Source organism: Mercenaria mercenaria, chromosome 12 (genome assembly GCF_021730395.1).
Source record: "Mercenaria mercenaria strain notata chromosome 12, MADL_Memer_1, whole genome shotgun sequence".
NCBI classification, from domain to species: domain Eukaryota; kingdom Metazoa; phylum Mollusca; class Bivalvia; order Venerida; family Veneridae; genus Mercenaria; species Mercenaria mercenaria.
In genome coordinates, this window is record NC_069372.1 from 48,909,996 (window position 1) to 48,932,823 (window position 22,828).

General features: G+C 36.1%; 2 protein-coding genes across 5 annotated transcripts; one reads left to right on the forward strand and one right to left on the reverse strand.

Moving 5' to 3' along the window:
- Positions 1-4,215: 4,215 nt before the first annotated feature.
- Positions 4,216-19,101, forward strand: LOC128547377 (uncharacterized transporter slc-17.2-like). Of its 4 annotated transcripts, XM_053519976.1 has the most exons (12): positions 4,216-4,363; positions 8,702-8,778; positions 9,170-9,486; positions 10,046-10,285; positions 11,271-11,358; positions 11,687-11,782; positions 12,746-12,870; positions 13,529-13,684; positions 14,475-14,607; positions 15,963-16,113; positions 17,012-17,102; positions 17,589-19,101. In XM_053519976.1, exons 2-12 carry the CDS (start codon positions 8,706-8,708, stop codon positions 17,850-17,852), a joined length of 1,734 nt encoding a protein of 577 aa, XP_053375951.1. In that variant the 5' UTR covers positions 4,216-4,363; positions 8,702-8,705; the 3' UTR covers positions 17,853-19,101. The 4 variants fall into 4 exon arrangements, with proteins under 4 accessions (XP_053375951.1, XP_053375952.1, XP_053375953.1 ...); XM_053519977.1 differs by lacking the exon at positions 11,687-11,782; XM_053519978.1 differs by lacking the exon at positions 10,046-10,285.
- An 805-nt stretch (positions 19,102-19,906) lies between these two features.
- On the reverse strand, positions 19,907-20,851 carry LOC128547561 (uncharacterized protein K02A2.6-like). The gene has a single exon (XM_053520562.1). The coding sequence runs from the start codon at positions 20,849-20,851 to the stop codon at positions 19,907-19,909; it is 945 nt and encodes a 314-aa protein (XP_053376537.1).
- Between the last annotated feature and the right edge of the window lie 1,977 nt (positions 20,852-22,828).

Below are 22,828 nucleotides of genomic sequence, written 5' to 3' on the forward strand. Positions count from 1 at the left end.
TCTTGCTGTTGTTTTCAATTATTTATAAATTTATGTTTGACTAGTAATGTTCATATCTTCAAATATGAAAATTGGGTCAAGGATACGTTAAAAGTGTGTTTTTGTGTGTTTCACTACTTAAAGGATTTCCTCAAACGTTGTCAACATATTGATTGCAGATTTGAATATATTGAAAACAGGTCGAGTATGTAGTGTAGACCCATTTCATTGAAGAATTTACGGCTATAATGGAGCACAAAAACGAAACTCTGTTAGTGACCAACCCTTCCTTGATTTGTGTAACTTCTGATGTTTCTTCAGGAGAAACAAGAAAAAAAGACATGCCGACTCTTCAGTTATAAGGTTTCAAAGCTCGCTTTTAATATCATTAAATTTACCTTTATGATTAGTCAAGCTAAACTTGATTGTGTTTAGGATGGCATGGCAAGAAAAAAAAACTTGTCGAGAAAGCATCTCGTCCATGGCGTACACTAGCTGAGCCTGATGTCGCTTAACCAAAGGTAATGTAAGAATGGTCTGGCTTAAATGTTCTCGAGAGTAAATCATGCCCTAAAGTCAGCTGATGATGTTGACCTTCCGGTTGGCAATTTCGGCACCTTATCTGCAATACGTTTTGGTAGGCGATGTTGTCTGTGACAACTGCTACTTTAGCCAGCCGGAAGGTTGGGTATCAATTTCTCCAACAGCCACTTCATTAAGTTTCTAAAAATATCCTAATTAATTTTACAATTTTGAAATGATTATCTTTTCTTGTTCAGTGTTAAAACTGCAAAGAGTAGAATTGGTTACAGAAAAAAAAACGTATCAAGTCAATACACACTAGCGATGAATACAATAGGGTTATTATAACAGAAGCTTGATCTGGGATGTTGTATTTGGCTAGAGTGGATTTTTGCCTGATCGGATCTAGCAAGCGCGCAAGCGCCGATTGTGCTCCGACCTTGCAAAATCCACGAGAGCCGAATACAAAATCTCAGATCTAGCTACTGCTGTAATGACCCTTTTATCATAATGCCTCCACCTTTTTGTTTGTTTTGAACTAAATCTTCAAAGGTTATTGATATTAAAATGGATCTGACTCACTGGATGATATATATTATTTCTTAAACAACACAAGGTATATTTAAGAAATAATATATCTCATCCAGTGATTTGTTGTTGAATAAATCATTGTTTGGAGTTCAGATGCGAAGGAATTATATCACGAGGGCGCAGCCCGAGTGATATAATAATACGCATCTGAACGACAAACAATGATTTATTCAAGAGCAAATCACTAAATGAGATTTATTATTTCGATTCTAACACGTTACAAAGGATTTTTTAGTATATTCTTGATGACATGCATTAAATATTTGCCCGTTTTCAATCGGTTTCTTTTCTAGCGCGCCGCTATGCCGTTTGACGCCATGACGTAATATCTGTGACGTCAGAACAGTGATTTGTTGTATAATAATTCACTGTTTTCTGCCTTCTTTGTTTAATAGGAAAATGAATCGGATCGTGTTAGAATCAGCAATTTTTATCAATATTTATCACTACCATCAGCGCGGTATGTTAAAGAAGCATAAGTTCTAGTCACACGATCTCATTTCTTGAAACAAATAAATTTATAAGTACATTTTGTATAACATCATATGAAGTCATTGCAATCCTTCATGTACAGCTTAAATTATTGCTTTTCCATCGTATTCACATTGTTAATTCTATCAATTCTATAAAGCAGTTCTGTCATTGAAAGGATTTCTTACCCGTCTTTCGTTCTATGCGGATTTTGCCATTCGCACTGGGCGTCATTACCGTCAACTTGCGTTACGGGTTGAGAACGGTGACTTATTACACATCCATTACTACCGTTATAGCAACAAGGTCCTGCATTATATTCTCATTGTATTTTATCCTAACAGGAAGGTCTAATACGGGGAGTAGACACTCCGTATAAGGCTATATACCAATAAAATAATTTGTTCTTTGTTTCATATAAAATTCAGCTACTTCAGACCAATTTTGTTACAGTTTCTAGATTTTCACTCCGTCGTAGACCTATTTTCCACAAGATATCCATACATTTGCTTCAAGAAAACGAAAAGAAAAAGGGGTGTTGAATAGTATGCAGTGAAATGCAAGTCAACTGAAGTCAGGTACCCTCATATTGCCGCATTTCAGAAAGCGGTCCGCAGAATAAACACCCTAATTTCGTTTTCAAGTAAACAACTCGAAAACATGCGAGTATTTGCATAAAACGTGTCCTATTTTATGTAAAATTCATTCCACGAGTTAAATAATGCCCATTTGGCCCCCGATTTACGCGCAAATGCGCGAAAAAATGGAAAAATTAGGATTTATTTATTAAGGACTTCTTTCGACTACACCACGGAAGCACATTTTGGACCGAATTACTGCATTATAACCTATAAATCAACACATTTATCTGTATTATGCTGTCGTCTATACCTGTAAAATATCGACCAGTTGTTAGCGATCGATATTTTGTTTTCGCCACTATCGATTAGCGTGTAATAAGCAAATTACCTCATGTTAATCATGGCGCTATAACACTTTTTGTTCAAAGGGTTTACCAGTCACATGTTAAGTTGCGATGATCAGAGATTGATCTAAAGGGATTCAGAAGGAAAAACAGCATGCGACTGCATGTGGTGACATGCTTAATTAGTGCTCATTTCCCTGAAGAAATATTTTACCACGTAACTTCAAACCTTTATCAAAGGACCGATTTTTGATGGATTTGAATAAATAAAATGGAGAAAAAAAAACAGAAAGCTGACGCTTGTCTTAATCTTGTAGAGCCATAATTATAATTATTGTTTATAATGTCAGATTTCTACATACAGAAACAAACATTCTTCTTGAACGCAGAGAATGTTTCAAACGAAATTGTTGTTTAAACTCCAAAAATTAGTTTAATTAATTTAATATTAAAACTGATGTGTGAAAAATACAATGTATTTAAATTAAAGTAACAATGAAATTTTTTTAAAAAGACCGACAACGAAGTTACATTTAGTATTTCGAACTTTTAGATAAAACTGCAGAAAATCATCTAGGTTTAACACGCATTTAAATGGTGAAGAGAAAAGCAATATCATAAACAAATATTTTCAGGCAACAGTTTAAAGTTTCGACTTCCTATTTTCATTAGAATATGTCCTAATTTTATTGTTCTAAATACTCTGAATCAACAAGGCAAATATCATGTAAAAAACGACATCGTTCTCTCTGACAAGCCTAGATTTAGCCATTTTCACAGGGCGAAAAGTAACATTAATGTAGATATTTTCCATTTAAAAACAGATGCAGGCAATAATTTCATGGCAGAACTTTTGTTTTCAACAAAAAATTCAATAAATGCTTTCCCAGATTTTCACTGAAAGGACGAGTTAAACTGTAAGGCGTAAAGTGTGTGAGTAATAGCAGAATAACCTACGGCATACGCCATGATTGGACGACAGCATAAGATAAGATAAATGCCAATCAATTGTTCCAGATCCTAACCACTCTGCATTATCGATAAGTTATTTCTTAGTTTACCTGTATATCCTAATCTATAGGTCATTCTCACCTGTTTACCACCACCTATAGGTTATTCTAGGTTATTCTCACCTGTTTACCACCACCTATAGGTTATTCTCACCTGTTTACCACCACCTATAGGTTATTCTCACCTGTTTACCACCACCTATAGGTTATTCTCACCTGTTTACCACCACCTATAGATTATTCTCACCTGTTTACCACCACCTATAGGTTATTCTCACCTGTTTACCACCACCTATAGGTTATTCTCACCTGTTTACCACCACCTATAGATTATTCTCACCTGTTTACCACCACCTATAGGTTATTCTAGCCAATTCAGCATCACCTATATGATATATTATTCTAACCCGTTTATCATAGCCTGTAAATTATTATCTATAGGTTACTCTAATATGTTTATTACCACCTGTATAGATTTTTTTTTCATATGTTTAACATCACATAATTTTATATGATCAATTTGTCATGACAGACCTAGGTTATACTAATACATGTTTAACATTATTTGTAGGTTATTCCTGTATGTTTATCATTATGTAAGGTTTATTTATTTTATCTTCATGAGTATTTAGTATTTACTAGTTAATTGTACCAATGGTTGTTCTGCCTGAGAGAAATAGTATAGATTTATGTCTTAACATTCCTCTCTTCCACGCGTTTATGCTACATATTATATTACTCGTATTGCTATAGTGTATAGTGTCTTATTTATTTAAACTTTTTAACGTGAAACATTTCACATATTGATTTTGTCCTTGAACCCTTGAACTTACGTATAAATGGAATATAAACGGCATTTTTAAAGGTAAGTGTTATTTAATGTAAGTTTTTTAGAATTAAAAGTTAATATCATACTTGTAAAATGGTAATAAGTATATATAATATACTACTTCCTGTTCAACGTGTATAGATGTATGCCTTGTTTCAATAACCATTAGCCTGCTAAATTTCTAAAATGGACTTGTCCTTCATGCAGTTTGGGCAATACCATGGGGTGTTCACTGGAAATTTACTGACTGAATACCATGATCGCACGGATGTGCAGGCTGGTTTTGGTCTACACTGGTCGCAAAGGCAGAATCACTTGCCGCCTAATACAATCTGACATGGAATAGGTTTAATAGATCCTCTAGCCCATTTTAAAACTGCTTTAGACTTGGCGAATTTAATGGTTGATATGCGAAGTGGGCCACAGTCTAAATAAATTTCACGAAAACCTGACATGCACAGTGTAACAGTCTAAGGAGGCAATCTTGTCAGCAATTAGGACAAGTTCAGACTCCGGTCAATTTACATACTGTAAAAGCACATATTTTCGCCGGGCCAAAATTTTGCGAATTCGAAATTTTGAGTATGTTCGCGAGATTTCATATTCGCGAAATTGTAAAAAATGTATCTTGTCTGAATATGAATTATACTGATGGTAAATATTTACGCGAGAATTAATTTTCGCGAGATGTAATGCCTCGCGAATATAGCGAAAATTAAATCCTCGCGAAAATACCTGCTTTTACAGTTTGCATATTAGCTACTATTAATTTTACTTATTATAAATAGCCGCGACTTTATCTTTTACGTCAGTTTCTAAAACATGCACCGAACCTCAGACTGCATATAATTGCGTCCCCATTACAGTACTAGGCGATCGTTTACTTAATTGTTGTGATTTTTTTAAACTGGCCATTATTTGAATAATGAATAAATAATGAGTATGATGACAAGTTAAGGCTACTGGAATCAAGGCAAATAATGGTATTAGAATCATGAAAAGTTAACACATGAATCAGGACAAGTTAACGCTTTTGGAACCATGGCAAATAATGTTATTGGAATCATAACAAGATGATGCTATACTGAAATCAAGGCAAATGATATGCTATAAAAATCTGTCAGAATAATTTATATGTTTGATGTATTGAGCACAGCTAGTTTTAGTCCCTTTTCATGCTATAATTGTTATAATAATTGCTGTTAACAAAAGGACATTGGGTCATTTGTGGCTGATTTGGGCTCGTTATGTAGATAGCTGGATCCCAGCATCACACATATGTCATATACAATAGTTAAAGGGAACCTGATGTTTGTTAGAGCAAGTATTCGTTGTGGAACTCCATGTATAAATTTGGACCAATCAGATAAAAGTTCTATAAATAACACCAGTCAAAGCTTACGTCTGCTAAAGTATAAATAGGTAGATGGATGACCCGCCAGTGAGTACACGTCTCGAGAAGGCACAGGGCATTGACGGAACTAGGTCATAAGTATACTGAGCTTTTTCTGTCAGGGTCCTGACTGAAGATGGCGGGAGTGGCCCTAAATGGGACTGTTTGTGAAAGAAGTTATCTTCTTGGTGACGGCCTGCAGATTCTAGACGGCATGCAGAGAAGCCCCTGAGCTTCCTAATCTCTACGCTCAACGTGGGATGCAGGAGGGGAAGGGCACAACACCACAACGAGGGACCAGCGACGACGCCAGCTACTTGCGGCTCCAACCGCCCTTGTTAGGGCGACCTTGCGATACCTCCAGTATCACATTGTCAGCAACCACGTCTCGAGGATCTGTCATTTATGGTCTCATTGGCCAGCGGCAGTGACCCACTTTTGGCATCAAAATTATTTGGAATTTTGGCTTATACCCTACGGAAATTGCGTAGAGGTAAATTCACTTCACCACTTTGGCTTCAAAAATTTATCTTTAACGGCATGTCTGGTGACATGCCGGGGGTTTATACTCTACATAGCTAAAAATGCTATACTGTGCCCGAAAGGGCGGATGGACCCTAATTAAACTTAAATAGAAAGACAGACAGAGACACCATTCGGTATCCAGTGATAGAAGAAGACACATCGAGGATTCAACTAATAATTTATCCCAGTGCCTTGATAAGGTTATTGCAACTACCCTGTCAGTGCGGATAGATTATTAAAAAGAAGACGTTTGAAGTGGATAGACTAAAGAAGAGTTGCAGAATTTCAACAAGGTTTCGGGCTATAGGGCCAGCGCATAGGATATACCAGTTAAGGATAGTTGAATGCTATAGACGATAGCAAATATAAGCTGAGCATCGAAAAGCTGAGACAGAGACCCAGAGTTACTGAGATAGTAGGAGAGTTCCAGCTAACAGACGGTTCAGCGTTATTGCCGAAGTACTGCCAAGGCATCGGGTTATACCTATATGTTAGTTGAATGCTACATGTGATAACTGTTGGAATCATGGCAAAGGATGCTATTGATGTCATGACAAGTTATCGCTACTGGAATCAGGGCAAATAATGGTATTGGAATCATTACTAGTTGATGCTACTGGAATCAAGGCAAATTTATGCTGTTGATAATCACGACAAGTTAACGCTGCTGTAATCGTGGAAATAATGCTATTGGAATCCAAGCTTTTCGAATCATGACAAATTGACGATATTAGTATGAATCATAACAAATTAACTGATGTCGGGACACCGGCGCCATTATTTGTCGAATCGTAACAAATTAACACTACTAGAAACATGAATTGGGATGATGATCAAAATTAACACTGTTGGAATCATGACAAATTAACTGATACCCTGATAATTTAACTCCATTGAATTATAGCAATCACTATTGCAGTTTTTTAAGAAATAATATATCTCATTTAGTGATTTGTCGCTGAGTAAATCATTGTTTGGAGTTCAGATGCGAAGGTATTATATCACGAGGGCGCAGCCCGAGTGATATAATAATACGCATCTGAACGACAAACAATGATTTTATTCAAGAGAAAATCACTAAATGAGATATATTATTTTGATTCTAATACGTTACCAAGGACTTTAAAGTACATCCTTGTCGGCATTTATTAAATATTTGCCCTTTTTCAATCGGTTTCTTTTCCAGCGCGCCGCTATGCCGTTTGGCGCTATGACGTAATAATTGTGACGTCAGAACAGTGAATTGTTGTATAATAATGCACTGTTTTTAGCCTTCTTTGTTTAATAGGAAAATGAATCGGATCGTGTTAGAATTTCCAAATATCTTATCGTGCACAATAAGCATGATACAGGACTTCTTATGTAGGCCTAATTAATAAACGACCCGGGTCATATTTTGTAAAGGGCTAGGTCGCTAGGTTTTTTTATGTGCATGTTTATCCATTTATATATGTGCATGGATTAATAAACGTTTCTGTTACTTATTATATATACAAATGTTACGGTACTTGATTTTGATATTTAATGCAGAAAATTGATACCACACAATTTTGAATTGTGCAACAAAATATCGTAACTGTTCCTGTATTTGTTTGTTTTGTCCTTGTGTGTTTATTTTGTGTGTGGTGTGCGAGTGTTGTTCGTGTATGCCTTTGGGGAGGCTGCGTTTTTGGAACGTGGCTTCCCTGTTGGATATTCTTCCTTGTTTTTAAGTGTCAGTTTTAGTCACGCCAGTTTATTACTATAACTGATGAAGGCAAAGGGTGTTTTCGGCAACTTTTATGCTGTTTAATCATTTTTATCACGATTGTGTGTCAAAAAATGGATTTTACAAAAATAGGTAGGATTTAGACACACAGTCTAAATATGAAAGTGTAAGTTTGTAGAGCGTACGCATTGTTGTCTGACTACATGAACACAGGAGTCGTGAGTTCGAGCCATTGCTCCTATATAATTAAAGATTACTACATTGTGGTACGAGTCCTGTGCATAGGTCTTAACAACTTGCACGCTAAAGAACCAGGGACGCTTCTGGAATTGTAACGTCTTCTGTATCTTACATTATCCTCTCACTTGCGGAGGAGCCGCGCAGGAGTCGCCCATTTGGGTTCCCCTAGGCTACTACATATATGTTAGATATACATGTATTGTGAAAAAGGCAATCGTAGCCTTATGAAAAATTAAAAATCAAAACGTCTTCATTCAGTAATCTGTAAGACAGGCATTTAGCTTAAATAAAGTCGTAGAATTTTCCTCATACCTTAAATCTAATATTTCAGACTCTGTTGGATGACACTGGTACCAGGAAAACACAGAAGCTTTTAAATTTTAAAGCTGTCTAAAACTGAAGAAAAATATACAGGTGACGAATGACATTTTCCAAGCACGTCTTCAACCTTTATAGAGTGATAAAAAGTACTGCCATCAGTGTCTAATGATATTGTGATATTTTGTAGTGCGATGGCTGACGAAGCAAAAGAAACGGACAAGTTAGATGCAAATGTGGAACCAGTTCCAAAAGTCAAGTACAAAGGTAAACTCAGACGAGTGCTATATGTCGAAGTTAAAACCATATCTATTATGCACATATCTTATAAGAAGGTAGACATTAACACGGATTTAGTTAAGAAGTACTTTTAAAAGCATTGACTGCTCTTTCTTGAATTGGTAATATGGACTATATTTTACAAAATCTACTTTGTTGGTATACACCCATAGCAAAATGGTAATGAAATTGGGTGATTATTTTCCAAACTTATATTGTTAAAGTAAATATTTGTTCCAGTTTGTCCTGCTGATTATTTCAATTTTTTGATGATTACACAAACCTAATAAGGGATTTGAATCTTTAGTTAATTTAGTACAAACACTTACTAGTATATAACACATTAACTCTCTGGCACTTTCTATTTCTATTTCTGTAGATCCACACACATTCCTGTGTTCAACTCGGTGGCGAATGGCTGCTTATATATTTGTAGGCTTCATTCTCTTGTATATGCATCGAGTGAACCTAAGTCTTGCCGTTGTATGCATGGTTGATACCACACACACAGACACTACAATGTTACACAGTAACAACAGTGGAATAAAGACTTATATCATCACTTACGGTTTCAACGGCTCTGACGAAAGGAACCTAACACCTGTAGCTAACGTTTCTATTGATGAGGAAGTGACGCACACAATCGAGAAAGAGGTTGAAACTAAATGCGGAAGTATTGTTTCTGAAGAAAACAAGGTAAGGGGACTAAAGTATTTGTGACGTAAATAAATTGAGATTGAAGTTATAATTTACTGCCATAATATGACAAAACGTACTCGATCAATCCAAAGATTCTTTGGAAGACTTCAACGCAGCTAAACAAAATAGTAACTCTTTCAGCGGCTAACTGAATCTGTTCATGAGAGGTATGAAAAGAGCAAAGTCTCTCACGCCACCTAGTATCGGCTCATACTGCTGACTTTTAGGTCAGCGGCTTTACCCATATGAACGTCACTGCCTAAACCTGATGTAATAATGCTAGGATGAGCAACTGGTATCTCCTTCTACCACTGAATGCATCTCAGGATTTGAATGAGACAGATATGGATTTTGCTTCATTTATTAACAATTTTAAGTAAGCCTTATTGATTTTTTTTTCTGACAGGTTTATTATGATGAGCAAGATATAAACTGTATATCTATTTTGTTTTCGTCGGGATATTGCTTAAATAGATCTAATTGTTTCAATATTTTTGCAGGTGTTTAACATTTAGAATTGTTCGTTATTATTTCCGTTTTTACTGTTGAGTTTTAGGACTGGACACCAGAAATTCACTGGACGAAATCAGAAATATCCTTTCTCTTGTCTTCTTACTTTTATGGCTCTCTTTGCACACAAATTTTGGCGGGAACAATATCCGACATTTTTGGCGGGAAACACGTGGTCACGGCAGCCATGTTACTAAGTACTGTGTGTTCTCTGCTAACTCCGATTTGTGCAAGAACGAGTATTATACTTATGTTCGTGGTCAGGATATGTGTTGGTCTCGCTGGGGTAAGTATATTCTGTACGATGCCCCGTTTATAGTTTTAGCCTAGAAGAAGCCTCCGCGGCCGATAGCTTCGAATCACTCGCCCCTCACAGATGCGGGTGTTTAATATCTCGCTTGAGGTGAAGATTTTTTTCGTGTGAAGAAGCCATCCAGCTGGCTTACGAAGATCGGTGGTTTTACCCATTGCTCGCTTATAATGAAATAAAGCCCGGAGAGGTACCTGGGGTCTTCCTCCACCAAGAAAAGTCACTGCATGGCCTATAATTGTGTCCGTGTGACGTAAAACCAAACTTTTTTTCGTAATTTCGCTTTTGCACATTTGCAATACACTCCGTCTCGGTGTTTCAAAGTTTAAATATATTCTGAGTTTGCATATAAATGCAAAAACATGAGACAGTCAAAAACAGAAGCCTATACTGGATAGAACATTTTAAGAAACTAATATCTGTAAAACGGTATTCGTGGTCTAAAGTAATCGTTTTTGAAGGATAAATTAAAGTTTGTTATTTGCTGTTGTTGGTATATTACGATATATATTTGTAAGTTATATAAACACGAACACATAAAAATGAATTAAAGTTTATAAACAGTGAGAATTCATGAGAGTAAATTATTCCGGGAATGTGTGCTATGCGATCAAGTTTTTTGTGCATATACAATCATAACATAATAAAATACACGTGAATCACTGATACCTTTATGACTTGCGACTTATAAATATGGAACATTCTACGAAGGGTGGAGATGATTAATGGGTTCCTTGACACTACAGCAAATACTGAATAGACGAAAAGCTTGACACTCTGTATACCTATTTCGACATTCTCCGGTTGTTTCGGTATTTTCCGGTTGTTACATATGAGCTACATTTACGACCAAAGAATGCCGAAATAACGGGCGATAATACGATATTGCACGGAAATTGCAGAATAACATTACGGGTCTACTATCTTAAATAAAAAAAAAAGTGTTTTCTTCTTTTTTCAGGGCTCAGTAGTTCCGGCGGGTATATCGATGATCAATGCATGGTCAACACCAAACGAGCGCGCTCTAATGATCGCTTTCTGCTCCTCAGGTAGGTAGAGCTGGGCCCGTAGTCATCAAATTTTTTAAGTCAGAAACTTAAGACTAATTACCTTTAGCCATACATTTGTAAATTTTGTACAGATTTTAATTATATTTGGCGTAAATATGGCTTATTATACAGCAAAACGCTGTATAGGAATGTTGTTTAGCATGTGACTTTGTGCATCAGGACCCAGTTATTCGAAACTTAAACCGGCTGTTAAACTAACCGCTAGTCAAAATCTGATTCAAAATATTAGTCTGTTTTTCTGTAAAGACCTTTTAGTGTTGATAATCCTTACAGTGTCCTGAAAATCGCATTTTTATTTCTTATTCAGGAGCGTTCACGGGAACTATTATAACATTTCTCACGTCTGGGCTCCTCTGTGCGTATGGATTCGATAACGGCTGGGCATCAATCTTTTATATACATGGTACTGTCTAAACTTAGTACTCCACATTTAAGTTAAAACTCTGTCTCTCAAATTCCAAAGGATCGAGCATTTTACTTCGAGATAACCGAAATTCGACTTAAAATGATATATTGTGCACGTGTTTTTCGGGCCGGAACTTGATGACGTTTTCAAGATAGGCGAATTCGAGATATCGAGTTGAACTGTATTTTAAATATGTGGGACAATCTTTTTTATATTGCATCTGAATATAGTTTAACTAGATCCATCTTGGTATGTTTCATAACATGATTTACTCTACATTGATGCACTGAATTTGATTTTTTTTAAATGTATTTACATATCTAGGGGTAAAAACTGAAAGTACTTTTTTTATTTTTTTACAAACTCGGCCCACTTTTAATCTCGCCGCGCGATAACTGTACAAAATACAAGTACCTTGGGGCTTAACAAAACTGACCCACAGATCGTATAAGAGTTACTTATTGAAACACATGGTAATGAGTTGTTTTTGCTTATTTTTCCATTCAAAACTGAAAAGTGTTTCTTAAGGGATACCAAAGGTAAACTGCCGTTATTATAATTCCTCCGTGGTGTATTGGTCAAGATGGTAGGAAAGTTTTTATTGCAGGGGAAACCCGGAATCGATTTCCGACTCGGACATGTTTTTTTCTTCTTGATTTGGCATTTTTAAAACTCATGTTTTTATGCTCATAATATGACCAAACTTCAATTTTAAAGAAAGATCATTTTTAGCCAAAATCTGGAATCCGGTCCCTTATAAACCAGAAAAATGTTTTAGTGGATTTTATAAACGTCCCGGAAATTAAGTACATGCCAATGTTATCATGTAAGTTATATTTTTATCACTTATCCTTTTATTTTGATTCGGTCAACAACATGAAACTTTTACAAGGTAATTGCGTCATTGTCTCAGATGAAAGGTCGTCAGGCGCACTTGTAAATTGTTGTTTGCTATTCCAGGCTGTATAACGGCGTTGTTTACTTGTTTGTGGATTTTTGAAGGCCACAGCCTTCCTTCGCATCATCCTAGAATATCTGAGAAGGAACTGGAATACATAGAAACATCTAGAAGTCACACTACAAATGTAGGAATACACACAGGTGGCAGTATCATTGATTGGTCACCCACTCCCCACCCTAAGACCACTGATACAACTATGAAAAAAAATTCTGACGTTCTCAGGTGTTCGTTAATATCCCACCCTACAAGACCCCTGATACAACCCTGAATTTTTTTTTTTTCAACTATCAAAACAGTACTTATTAATATGTACTGTTTTGATAATTGATTTTTTTTTTCAGGGTTGTATTAGGGGTCTTGTAGGGTAGGGATATTAAGGAACACCTGAGAATGTCAGGGTTTTTTTTTCAGGGTTGTATCAGGGGTCTTAGGGTGGGGAGGGGGTGACCAATCAATGATACTGCCACCTGTGGGAATACACTGCATAGATGTTAAACGGTTTACATTCTCGTTCAAACCATAAAGATAGGGATATCGGGATATTGTCAAACCTCCTTAAATTTAATCAACATATTTCTGTCAGGCAATTGAAAACTGTTTTACTATAACTTAGTTTTTCATAGAAATAATAGTGTACTTTAAATACATGTATATATATTATACTATATAACGCTTGCATAATTGTTTTTTTATTACAAAAAACACGAAGACTGATTCAAATAACGTCTTAACGTTACGCCTTGCACATAAAATTCTTAATTAAACGTACTTCTTAATTGCAGACGAAACGTCCCAAAACTCCATGGAAACATTTATTAATCTCTAAACCGCAGTGGGCGACATTCATTGCACATTTCTGTTTCAACTGGAGTTTCTTTACCATTCTGATCAATGTGCCATTGTTCCTGAAAGAAGTGCTCAAGTTTGAGGTGAAATCGGTGAGAACACTTACACACATCTATGGCGATTGAAAATGCACTATGAGCATCCCCACTACTTTTTCTTTTAAACACTAACATTTTCTTTGTCCTTTATTTGGCCTGAATCTCTTGTTTTTCTACTACTAATCTGTATGACTTGATGCGAATAAAATATGATAGGTAACAGACTGCCGATTTATTGACAGTTCACTTCTGTCTTGGTGAGTGTTTTTCTTTTGAGGATTTCATGAAGCCATCGCTTCCATAGCACAATAGAATTATTACTGTTCTTCATTTTTATTTCATATAAGGGTAATACCGAGGCCTCCTTTGCCGATTGTTTTTAGAACGCTGACTTAGTATCACTCACCCCTAACCGCTTTTCGCATTCTTCGAACCCCGCTCAGTGGCAGTGCTTTCTTGCGAGGCAGTAATGCAGGTTAGTGAGTCTACCCGTATGACCACCTAGTGCCTAAAATAAAGGCCACAGATCTTCTGGCTTCCCTTATTGAAGGTGGAAAGGTGACCGTATTACATAATCATGTCAGTGCAACTTTGATCCCAGCGAAAACTGTGAGGGCAATTCAGTTTATTTCAGAGCATTAGTGAGAAAGTAGCTTCCGCTTATTGGTTAGGCTTCCACTTATAAGTTCGGCCTTCTTTGATAAAGTCTATAGAAATGACAACTGACCTCCATAAAAAAACTGTCAACTGTATAAGATTATACAGTAACCTGCATTCGCGATCACTTGTATATAGCGTGACCCTGATTAGAACGATCTCCTAGATTTTCCTATATTTCTTTCAGAATGGATTGTATTCTGCAGTGCCATTTGTTTTTATAGTTATTTCATCGCTCGTTAGTGGAAAGTTGTCAGCGATCATCATAAAAAGACAAAATATAGGACATCTAGCGACAAGACGTTTGTTTAGCACTGTATGTAAGTTATTTTTTCATTCGTCCCAACAGCATCATTAAAAGCTACAATTTATGTGTATTCTGTATGAAGCCTGACATGATTGATTGAGAACCTTATCTTACAGGTCTTATCCTGTAAACAAACCTATAATATAACATATACTTCTTGTTTAGATGCAGATTTCACATTTTCACTTGTAATGGGATTTTCTTCCATATCGATGGTACTGGTTAGAGTCGTAAATTCGGCCAGGTCGTAAATATTCGGCCACCCACTTTAAAGCTTTTATTCGAGCCATATGCTTGAGAACGCATATGTGTCATCACAAGCACTTGCGTTAGCAACAAAGTCGGCAAAAAACAACAAGTTGATGTGAGTAGAATAAAAGTTGTCCTTCCCTGAAGTTGTGTACTCTAAATATTTTGTCTCGCGGGTCGCGTGACGTCATCGCACGCGCTCGTTTATGCCGAGGCCCGGCGAGGGTTAATTCAAATCTAATAAAACTTTAACAGGGAAAGAACATGCACTAACTAACATCAAACGCGTTAAAACCAAGTAAATTAATATATTGTCCCTCAACATCATTGAACTTCCATGTCTACGTTGTTTTTCATGTTGACGTAATTTTCTTTGAATGATCCGTTTTGGGGCCGTAATTTTTACGTTTAGGCTTTGCCACGGAACGCGCATATATTAAAAGGTGTTATAGCAATACGTGAGCGCGAGAATCTCTTAACTCTCCTGTTAAAACGCCCCCGAAAAGTGACAAGACGCAGTTTTATGCTAGAATGTGTGATAAACAGTGACGTAAAAATTAAACTACGTCATGCTGGTGTGAGAAGGATGACAGGCGCTTTTAAATAATCTGTTTGGCAATATTTCCCACGAGGTTGCTATGAAAATGATTGCAGTTTTGTTGAAAACAGAATTATTTTGGCTGCAGCATCGATTTATTTCCAAGACAATGTTAAAAATATAACCAACTTTATGCTTAAAAGTGGCCGAAGATTTACAACCTCTAGAAGGTAAAATGTGGAGGCTAAACCTGTCCGTTATTTTGAAGCGCGGTTTTATTGTTTACCATACTGTGAACGGCCGTTAATGATAACAATCAATGTTGCTTGTATTAAAGCACATATGGTAGAATTTGTACAAATCGGTTGCAAAAAGAAATAATATTTATGAAAACCGCAAAAGTGGCCGAATTTACGACTCGAACCAGTATTTTACTTTGGAAAAATGTTAATTATTCTTGGTGGACTTTGATACTAGTGTAAACCTAATTTACTTTTTAATAATTTAGTTTGGGTACAAAATCTTTCATTTATTTCTGTTATAAACATCTAAGTTGTCATCGACTGCAGTGATTGTTTCAGGCCAGTTAGGAATGGCAACATGTCTGGTATGTGCAGGTTACGTGTCCTGTGAAGTACGACATATTGCTGTGATATTACTGTGCCTTGCGTGTACCTTTGCTGGTTTTGCATACGGGGGATTCCTTAGCAACCATCCTGAATATGCGGGACAGTAAGTGCAATTCATGTAATTCTGCTATACTATCTCTGTGACCCCATTTTTATTTGTCTGTTATTATTATCTGCTATAAGTATCTCTGTGACCCCCTTTTTACTTGTCTGCTATTATTATCTGCTATAAGTATCTCTGTGACCCTTTTTTACTTGTCTGTTATTACTATCTCTGTGACCCGTTTTTATTTGTTTGCTATCTTCATCACCTTTTTTGCTTGTCTGCTACTAGTATGACAGTCAACATTTTTACTTGTCTGCTATCTTCATCACCATTTTTGCTTGTCTGCTACTAGTATCGCAGTCAACTTTTTTACTTGTATGCTATCTCTATCACTCTTGGTTATTGTCAGCAATCTCTGTCACCCTTGTTTACTTGTTTACTATCTTTGTCACCCCCTTTTTTTTTATTTGTCTGCTATGTGTCACCCATTTTTGATTATCTGCTACCTATGTCACATTTTTTAACTTGTCAGCTATCTCTGTCACATTTTTACCTGTAATTTATTACACAGATTTGGCTCCAAAAACATATACTGTTATTCATCCTAGCCTGAAATAAAAACACATATATCTGACTCGTATTCCGCTTAAGCTGGAATCAGGGTGGAGGCGGGCAATAGGGGTGTGGCACATTTCATTATCTCTATCATTGTGCATGTGCTTTCAAAGAATCTTCTTATTGATTTTACTGAGATATCATCAATGACATGAGAACCATCAATGGCAATGAAGCCATAAACTTTATGAACAAACATTAAGGAATGTGTAGTTGCATTTACTGCCTAAGTGTTAAACTTAAAATCCGTTTAACTTAGAGCTCCGAACAAAATGGTAATAATGCAGGATGTTTTTTCTTTAATATCTTGGCAACTTTCTGAAATTAATCTCTCTTGTAGATTTGCAGGAACAGCATTTGGAATAACAAATGCAGGTGGCGTTGTTTCATCAATTGTGGCATCCATAATGGCAGGTCTTCTTACGCCAAATGTAAGTTAAACATACTTTGGAAAGCCGGATGTTCACAAAATGATTATAAAACTCACCGACAGTAATTAGTAAAATAACTAATGGGAAAATCAGATTTCAGAAAAAAAAAAAGAGATATTACGGAACCACCTGAGGAATGCAAACTATTAAAGAATCATTGTAAAGCTTTTCTTAAATCACACGATTCCAGCATGATATCTAAAGTGATCATATTAAAAGCATATATTTATCAAGTTTGATAAAAAGAACAAACAAATTCTTTTAGCACGGCAAGTAAATGTTTTGCAATATCTTTGCAACATATTATTATCAATCTGTCAGCAAACACAATTTTAGATTTTAATTCAGTGAAAGATTTTAGTTCACTAAATTTAAATTACATGCCTTGAAATAAAAAGGTACTTTTTAGTGAATAAATAAAGAATGTGATCGGTTACCTTTAAGAAAATCAACCTTATTTTTGTGCTTGTAAGATTTTCATTTCAGGGTCTACAAGAGGAGTGGCAGCGGGTATTTTACATGGCTGCCGGAGTCAACGTCGTTGGTACTTTAGCATTTGTTATGTGTTCAGACGTATATCTACAACCTTGGGCTAGAAACCCGGAAGTGATCACCATAGAAGTTGACACAGCCAAGGAACTGCAAGATATAAAACCTTTAAACAAGGAAAATGACGTAAATGTATCAGAAACAATAGCAGAATTGCAGGAAATCGGACTGCTTAACAAAGAGACATCTGATAAAACTTGAGAATACAATTTGAAAATGATCAGAAAAAAGAGAAAATTTATGCAAGATATTAAACCAATGATCCATGACATATCTGATAAAAGCTGAGAAGAATAAGAAATACTACAACTTGGAAATGATCAAAAAGGAGATTAAACCACTGAACCATGACACATCTGATATAACTAGAGACTTATACGAAGTAGTATTAGATCAAAATGATCAGAAGAACAAAGAAATGCAAGAAATTATACGATTAGACCATGACATATCTGATAAAACTTTAGAGATACAAGACATAGTACAACTTCAAGAAGTTAAAAAAAAATTGGGGAATGCAGTAAAGTACACCATTATACCATGACATATCTTATAAAACTTTAGAAGTACAAGAAATAGCACAACTTAAACTTATCAACAACAAAAAAAAATACAACAATTTATGCCATTAAACTATGACATATATTCTGAAATTTTAGAAATATAAAAAGTACAATGAAGAACAACTTGAAAATGATCATTATATTATAATATTAAGAAAGAACACAATTAAGCAAAGATATAAAACTTTAGAAACAAAAAGAAATTTTAAAATGGCATACATGTCTCCGAACAAATAGCAGAAATGCCTGAAACAAGTTGTTTTCAATATAACTTCTAAGCATAAGCATAAGTACTATACTACGGGTGCTATAGAATAATTTTTTTAATTGTTACATATCGGACAGGGAAGGTTGTCTCTTACCTTACTAGAAAACAATAAATATTTTCATAACCACATAAGCCCACTCCCTGCATAATGGCCTGTCAGAGGTAATCTTTTCTTGCAGTTGTTGAGAGGTTTACATTTTTTATGACCATTTTCCCCACCTGTGCATTCCTTTTGTCATTCGGTGTCCTTTGTATAGTCAAGCTAAATAGTGCTAGTGTAACACATTCCACAACATCTTTAGAAAATTAATGTTTTTGCAAACTTCTCTTGGAATCAATAGGTAATGAAACATCCACAGAATAGTTGCTCTGAATATACTACATTTTTTTACCCATCAGTAAGACGACTTTTCTACAAGACAGATTCCTTTGATTGCTACAAAATTGGATGTATTTTGCTCACTCTTATGAAATACTTTAGGGCACTTATTAGACGAGGCAACACATTAGGTCAAACTCTGAAGGAGAAAAACTTCGTCTTACAGGCGAGTAAATACAATATTTTGTGTATTGCACATTGTAATATATGTCGTCATTGTAATAGATATGTATTAATTTATTGAGATGGCTTATTGACACACAAACAGAACAAGACCCGAAGGATGGTTTATATATATTTAATATGTGTGTTGCATTCAAAGTATAAACTCACACTCCCCCTATAGAAATATGTATATATCTTACATACAGAAACAATAATGGAATATGATACTATAGGCGGAGCTTAATCTATCTTGTAGACTTGCTTACTACATCCTCCTTTACCTTTAGATTAGAACTCATCAATAATCAGAACACATAAATTGTTTAAAATAATCAAAGTTCAAATATATACTCAAAACATGAAAATTCTGTTCTAATGAAATAAGCTAGTTAGCAAGTCTATTATCATAAATTTCTCCTCTTTTTTTCAGCAAAGTTTATTAACCCTTGTTATCAACATAATCAGTTTATAGAGCATCTGCTTTAGCTAAGTACTTTTACAATGTCACTGTAAATTGAAATATCCTGGGAAAGTCCTCGGAATGTTCCGTCGTTATCTAACAGTTTCGTGTTTTATCTCAAAACCCTAAAATGTGTACAATCAACTGTTATTTTTATCAAAATTATAAATTAAGTTTTGAGTTCTACCGCCCAAGAACTAATTATAATGTAATTGTGAAACAGACAAGTAATAATTCCCAAGAGTAACATAATATTTTCACACACTGATCATTTGTCCAAAGAATAATAAATCCAGCAAGCGAATATAAAATGACTACACTGCTATGGTAGCAAATAGGGCATTATTATGGCCCACACAACACTTAGGTGACTAATCCTGTGCACTGAAACATGTGAAATTATGTCACTGATTAATCCAATCATTCATTGACAAAACGTCTAGGCGGTCGTCGTTTCCTTTGCGACCTTTGACGTGGTGCAAATACAGTATCTGCAGGTTTCGTCTGCGCCGGCTCATGATCACCTTGAACTACCCTGAACTTTGACACGTCTCGTGTAATTTCCTTTCCTCTGTGCTTGATTGTTAGCACTGAACCTTTCCTAGCAATGACAATGCCAGGTGTAGGGTCAAACATTGTCTCAAATTTGTTACGTTGTTCCCGTTTTAGTAACACACGGTCTCCAATTTTCAATGCACTTGGCTGTGCTCTTCTGTTTTTGTCCGCATAAACTTTGTTTTTCGATTTTGACAGACTGTCCCTGTCGCGAACATCTGTGTCTTGCTTTTCAAATGTCATTGATGGTAATTTCGTTTTTACTTTCCGATTGTACATTAATTCACTAGGAGCTTTTTGTGTTGAAGATTGTGGCGAATTGCGAAAATTCATTAGATATCTATTCAATGCTCTCTTATAATCTTGACCTGATGCTATTGCGGTTTTAACTGATTTTTGCAATGGTGCCATGAATCGCTCGACTATTGCATTTCCTTGTGGGTGCAATGGAGTAATTCGTTTATGTTTAAATCCCGACTTATCAGCATATTCTCTGAAAGTACGACTCTGAAATGGAGGTCCATTGTCCGTTCTCAATACGTCTGGATATCCAAATATCGAAAATATTGATTCCAAACGCGGTATGACAGTTTCTGCGGATGTTGGCCTGACTCTCTCAACTATTGGAAAACGACTATAATCGCATATTACCACTAATAACAGGTACCCGTCCGGGAATGGTCCACAAAAGTCACAACTGACTTCAGAAAACACATCTCGTGGCAGAGGTGTTGGTTTTATCGGATCTGGAGTACATCCTGGTGATGCAGCTTGGCACACAATGCATGATTTGCATGCTTCTTCAACCATTCTATCCATATGCGGGAACCAACAATATTCCCGAAGTAATCCTTTGCACTTTTTTGGCCTTGGTGACCCTCGTGCGAAAGTAACACTGTTTGTTTTTGCAAAGTTTCTGGTATACAAAGCTGTGTACCCCGTAACAACACATATCCTTCATCGGTATATGCAACTACAAGTTCTTGATTCTTGTTTAAATTTTCGTATAAACGAAAACTTTCATCGGATTGGCATTTCTGATTTTTCCAGTCATTTGTTTCTATTGCATTCTTGACACAACTTAATACACAGTCTGATTTAGTAGCTTTTGCTACGTCTGATAGCTTCAATGCATCTGGCAAAGTGTTATCAGTGATAAAACTGATATGTTGTTCGGCTACTGTGTTGGTCGCGTGTCTCGCGTGCGGATGTCTGGAAAGATAATCTGAGATCATTAAACTACCTGGTCTATAAATCGTCTGGAAATCATACGTAAACAACTTCAAACGCCAACGTTCTAATCTTGGTGACTGTATATTCTTTACGTTGTTGAAGATTGATTGAAGTGCGGCGTGATCCGTTATCAATTTGAATTGCTTGCCGAATAAGTACAAATGAAAATGTTGAATCATGATAACAGCACTTAAAGCTTCTCTCTCTGTTTGCGAATAGCGCGCTTGTACTGAATTGTAAGCTTTGCTTCCATACGACACTATTTTTCCTTTCTGAATAAGTATTCCTGAACAGCCTACTGGGCTGCCGTCTACCCAGAGTTCAGTTTCTTTCCTCGGGTCAAAATACGTCATGACTAGTCAATGCCTCTTTTAGTGAAGTGAACGATTTTTCCTGATCGTCATTCCATTCGAATTTTACATCCTGATGAGTAAGTCGTCGTAATGGTTCCGTTAGGACTGAATATCCATCTATGAACTTAGACAAATAGTTTGTGAGACCAAGAAATGAACGGATTTCGGATACAGATTTTGGTCTGTCCATGTTTTTTACTGCATCTACCTTGTCAGGATCAGGTGAAATTCCCGATTCCGAAAACACGTATCCGTAGAATTTGATTTTTGATTGTCCGAACGAACATTTTTTCTTGTTCAATGTCAGGTTCCGTTCTTGAAGACGCTGAAGTAATGCTCGCAGATTGATATCATGTTCTTCACGCGTTTTGCCGTAGCATACGATATCGTCAGCAATGTTTAACACGCCTGTTAGACCCTGAAGTGCTTGACGAAGCTCATTTTGGAACAGAATCGGTGCTGCTGACACTCCAAAATTTAAACGTTTATATCGAAAAAGTCCAACATGTGTCTGAAACGTTGTCATTGCACGTGATGACTCATCCAGTTCAATTTGATGGAATACTTTGTACAGATCGAGACGTGAAAACACTTTTGCGCCGTTCAACGTTAAGATTATATCATCCACCGTCGGACTAACATTTTTTTCTGTTTTAATTGCGGTGTTGGCTTTCCTCATATCTATGCACACTCTTACTTCTCTCGGTGAATTTGGTTTTGGGGCAGCTACCAGGTTCGATACCCATGGTGAGCTACTGGCACAACACTTTCATCAATGTGAAACTTAACTTTTCTGTTTTTCAGACATCCTAACCCAGTGAAAACTTGCGAGTATTCCTCAATAAGTCCTTCATACTCGTCTTTGGTTTGAACAGATTGTATCTGCGGTAAAATCCCAAGCTCTACTGACAGCTCATAACTAATCAATGATTCTTTATAACCTGTAACGATATGGAAATCTCTGGTCACGAATTTTGAGTCCGACTCAACAAGCAAAGAACATTTACCTTGGAATGGCAGTGGAGACTTCTGTCCAAATGCGAACGCTTTCGTGGTCGCTTTCTTGATTTCCGGTGATTTTTTCATTTTCTTAAGGACAATTTCACTGACAATATTGATCGATGACCCGCTATCAACCAAAACATTCACATCTACACCATTTAATTTTATTCTTTTCTTTGGCACTTTCTTTCCATCTAAC

What these genes read in the sequence shown, in the direction of transcription:
- LOC128547377 (XM_053519976.1), top strand. Translation starts at nt 8,706, where the DNA reads ATGGCTGACGAAGCAAAAGAAACGGACAAGTTAGATGCAAATGTGGAA. An exon ending in TCAAGTTTGAGGTGAAATCG is followed by an intron (nt 13,685 to 14,474) that starts GTGAGAACACTT and finishes TATTTCTTTCAG; the next exon opens with AATGGATTGTATTCTGCAGT. An exon ending in CAGGTCTTCTTACGCCAAAT is followed by an intron (nt 17,103 to 17,588) that starts GTAAGTTAAACA and finishes TTTTCATTTCAG; the next exon opens with GGTCTACAAGAGGAGTGGCA.
- LOC128547561 (XM_053520562.1), bottom strand. Translation starts at nt 20,851, where the DNA reads ATGGTTGAAGAAGCATGCAAATCATGCATTGTGTGCCAAGCTGCATCA.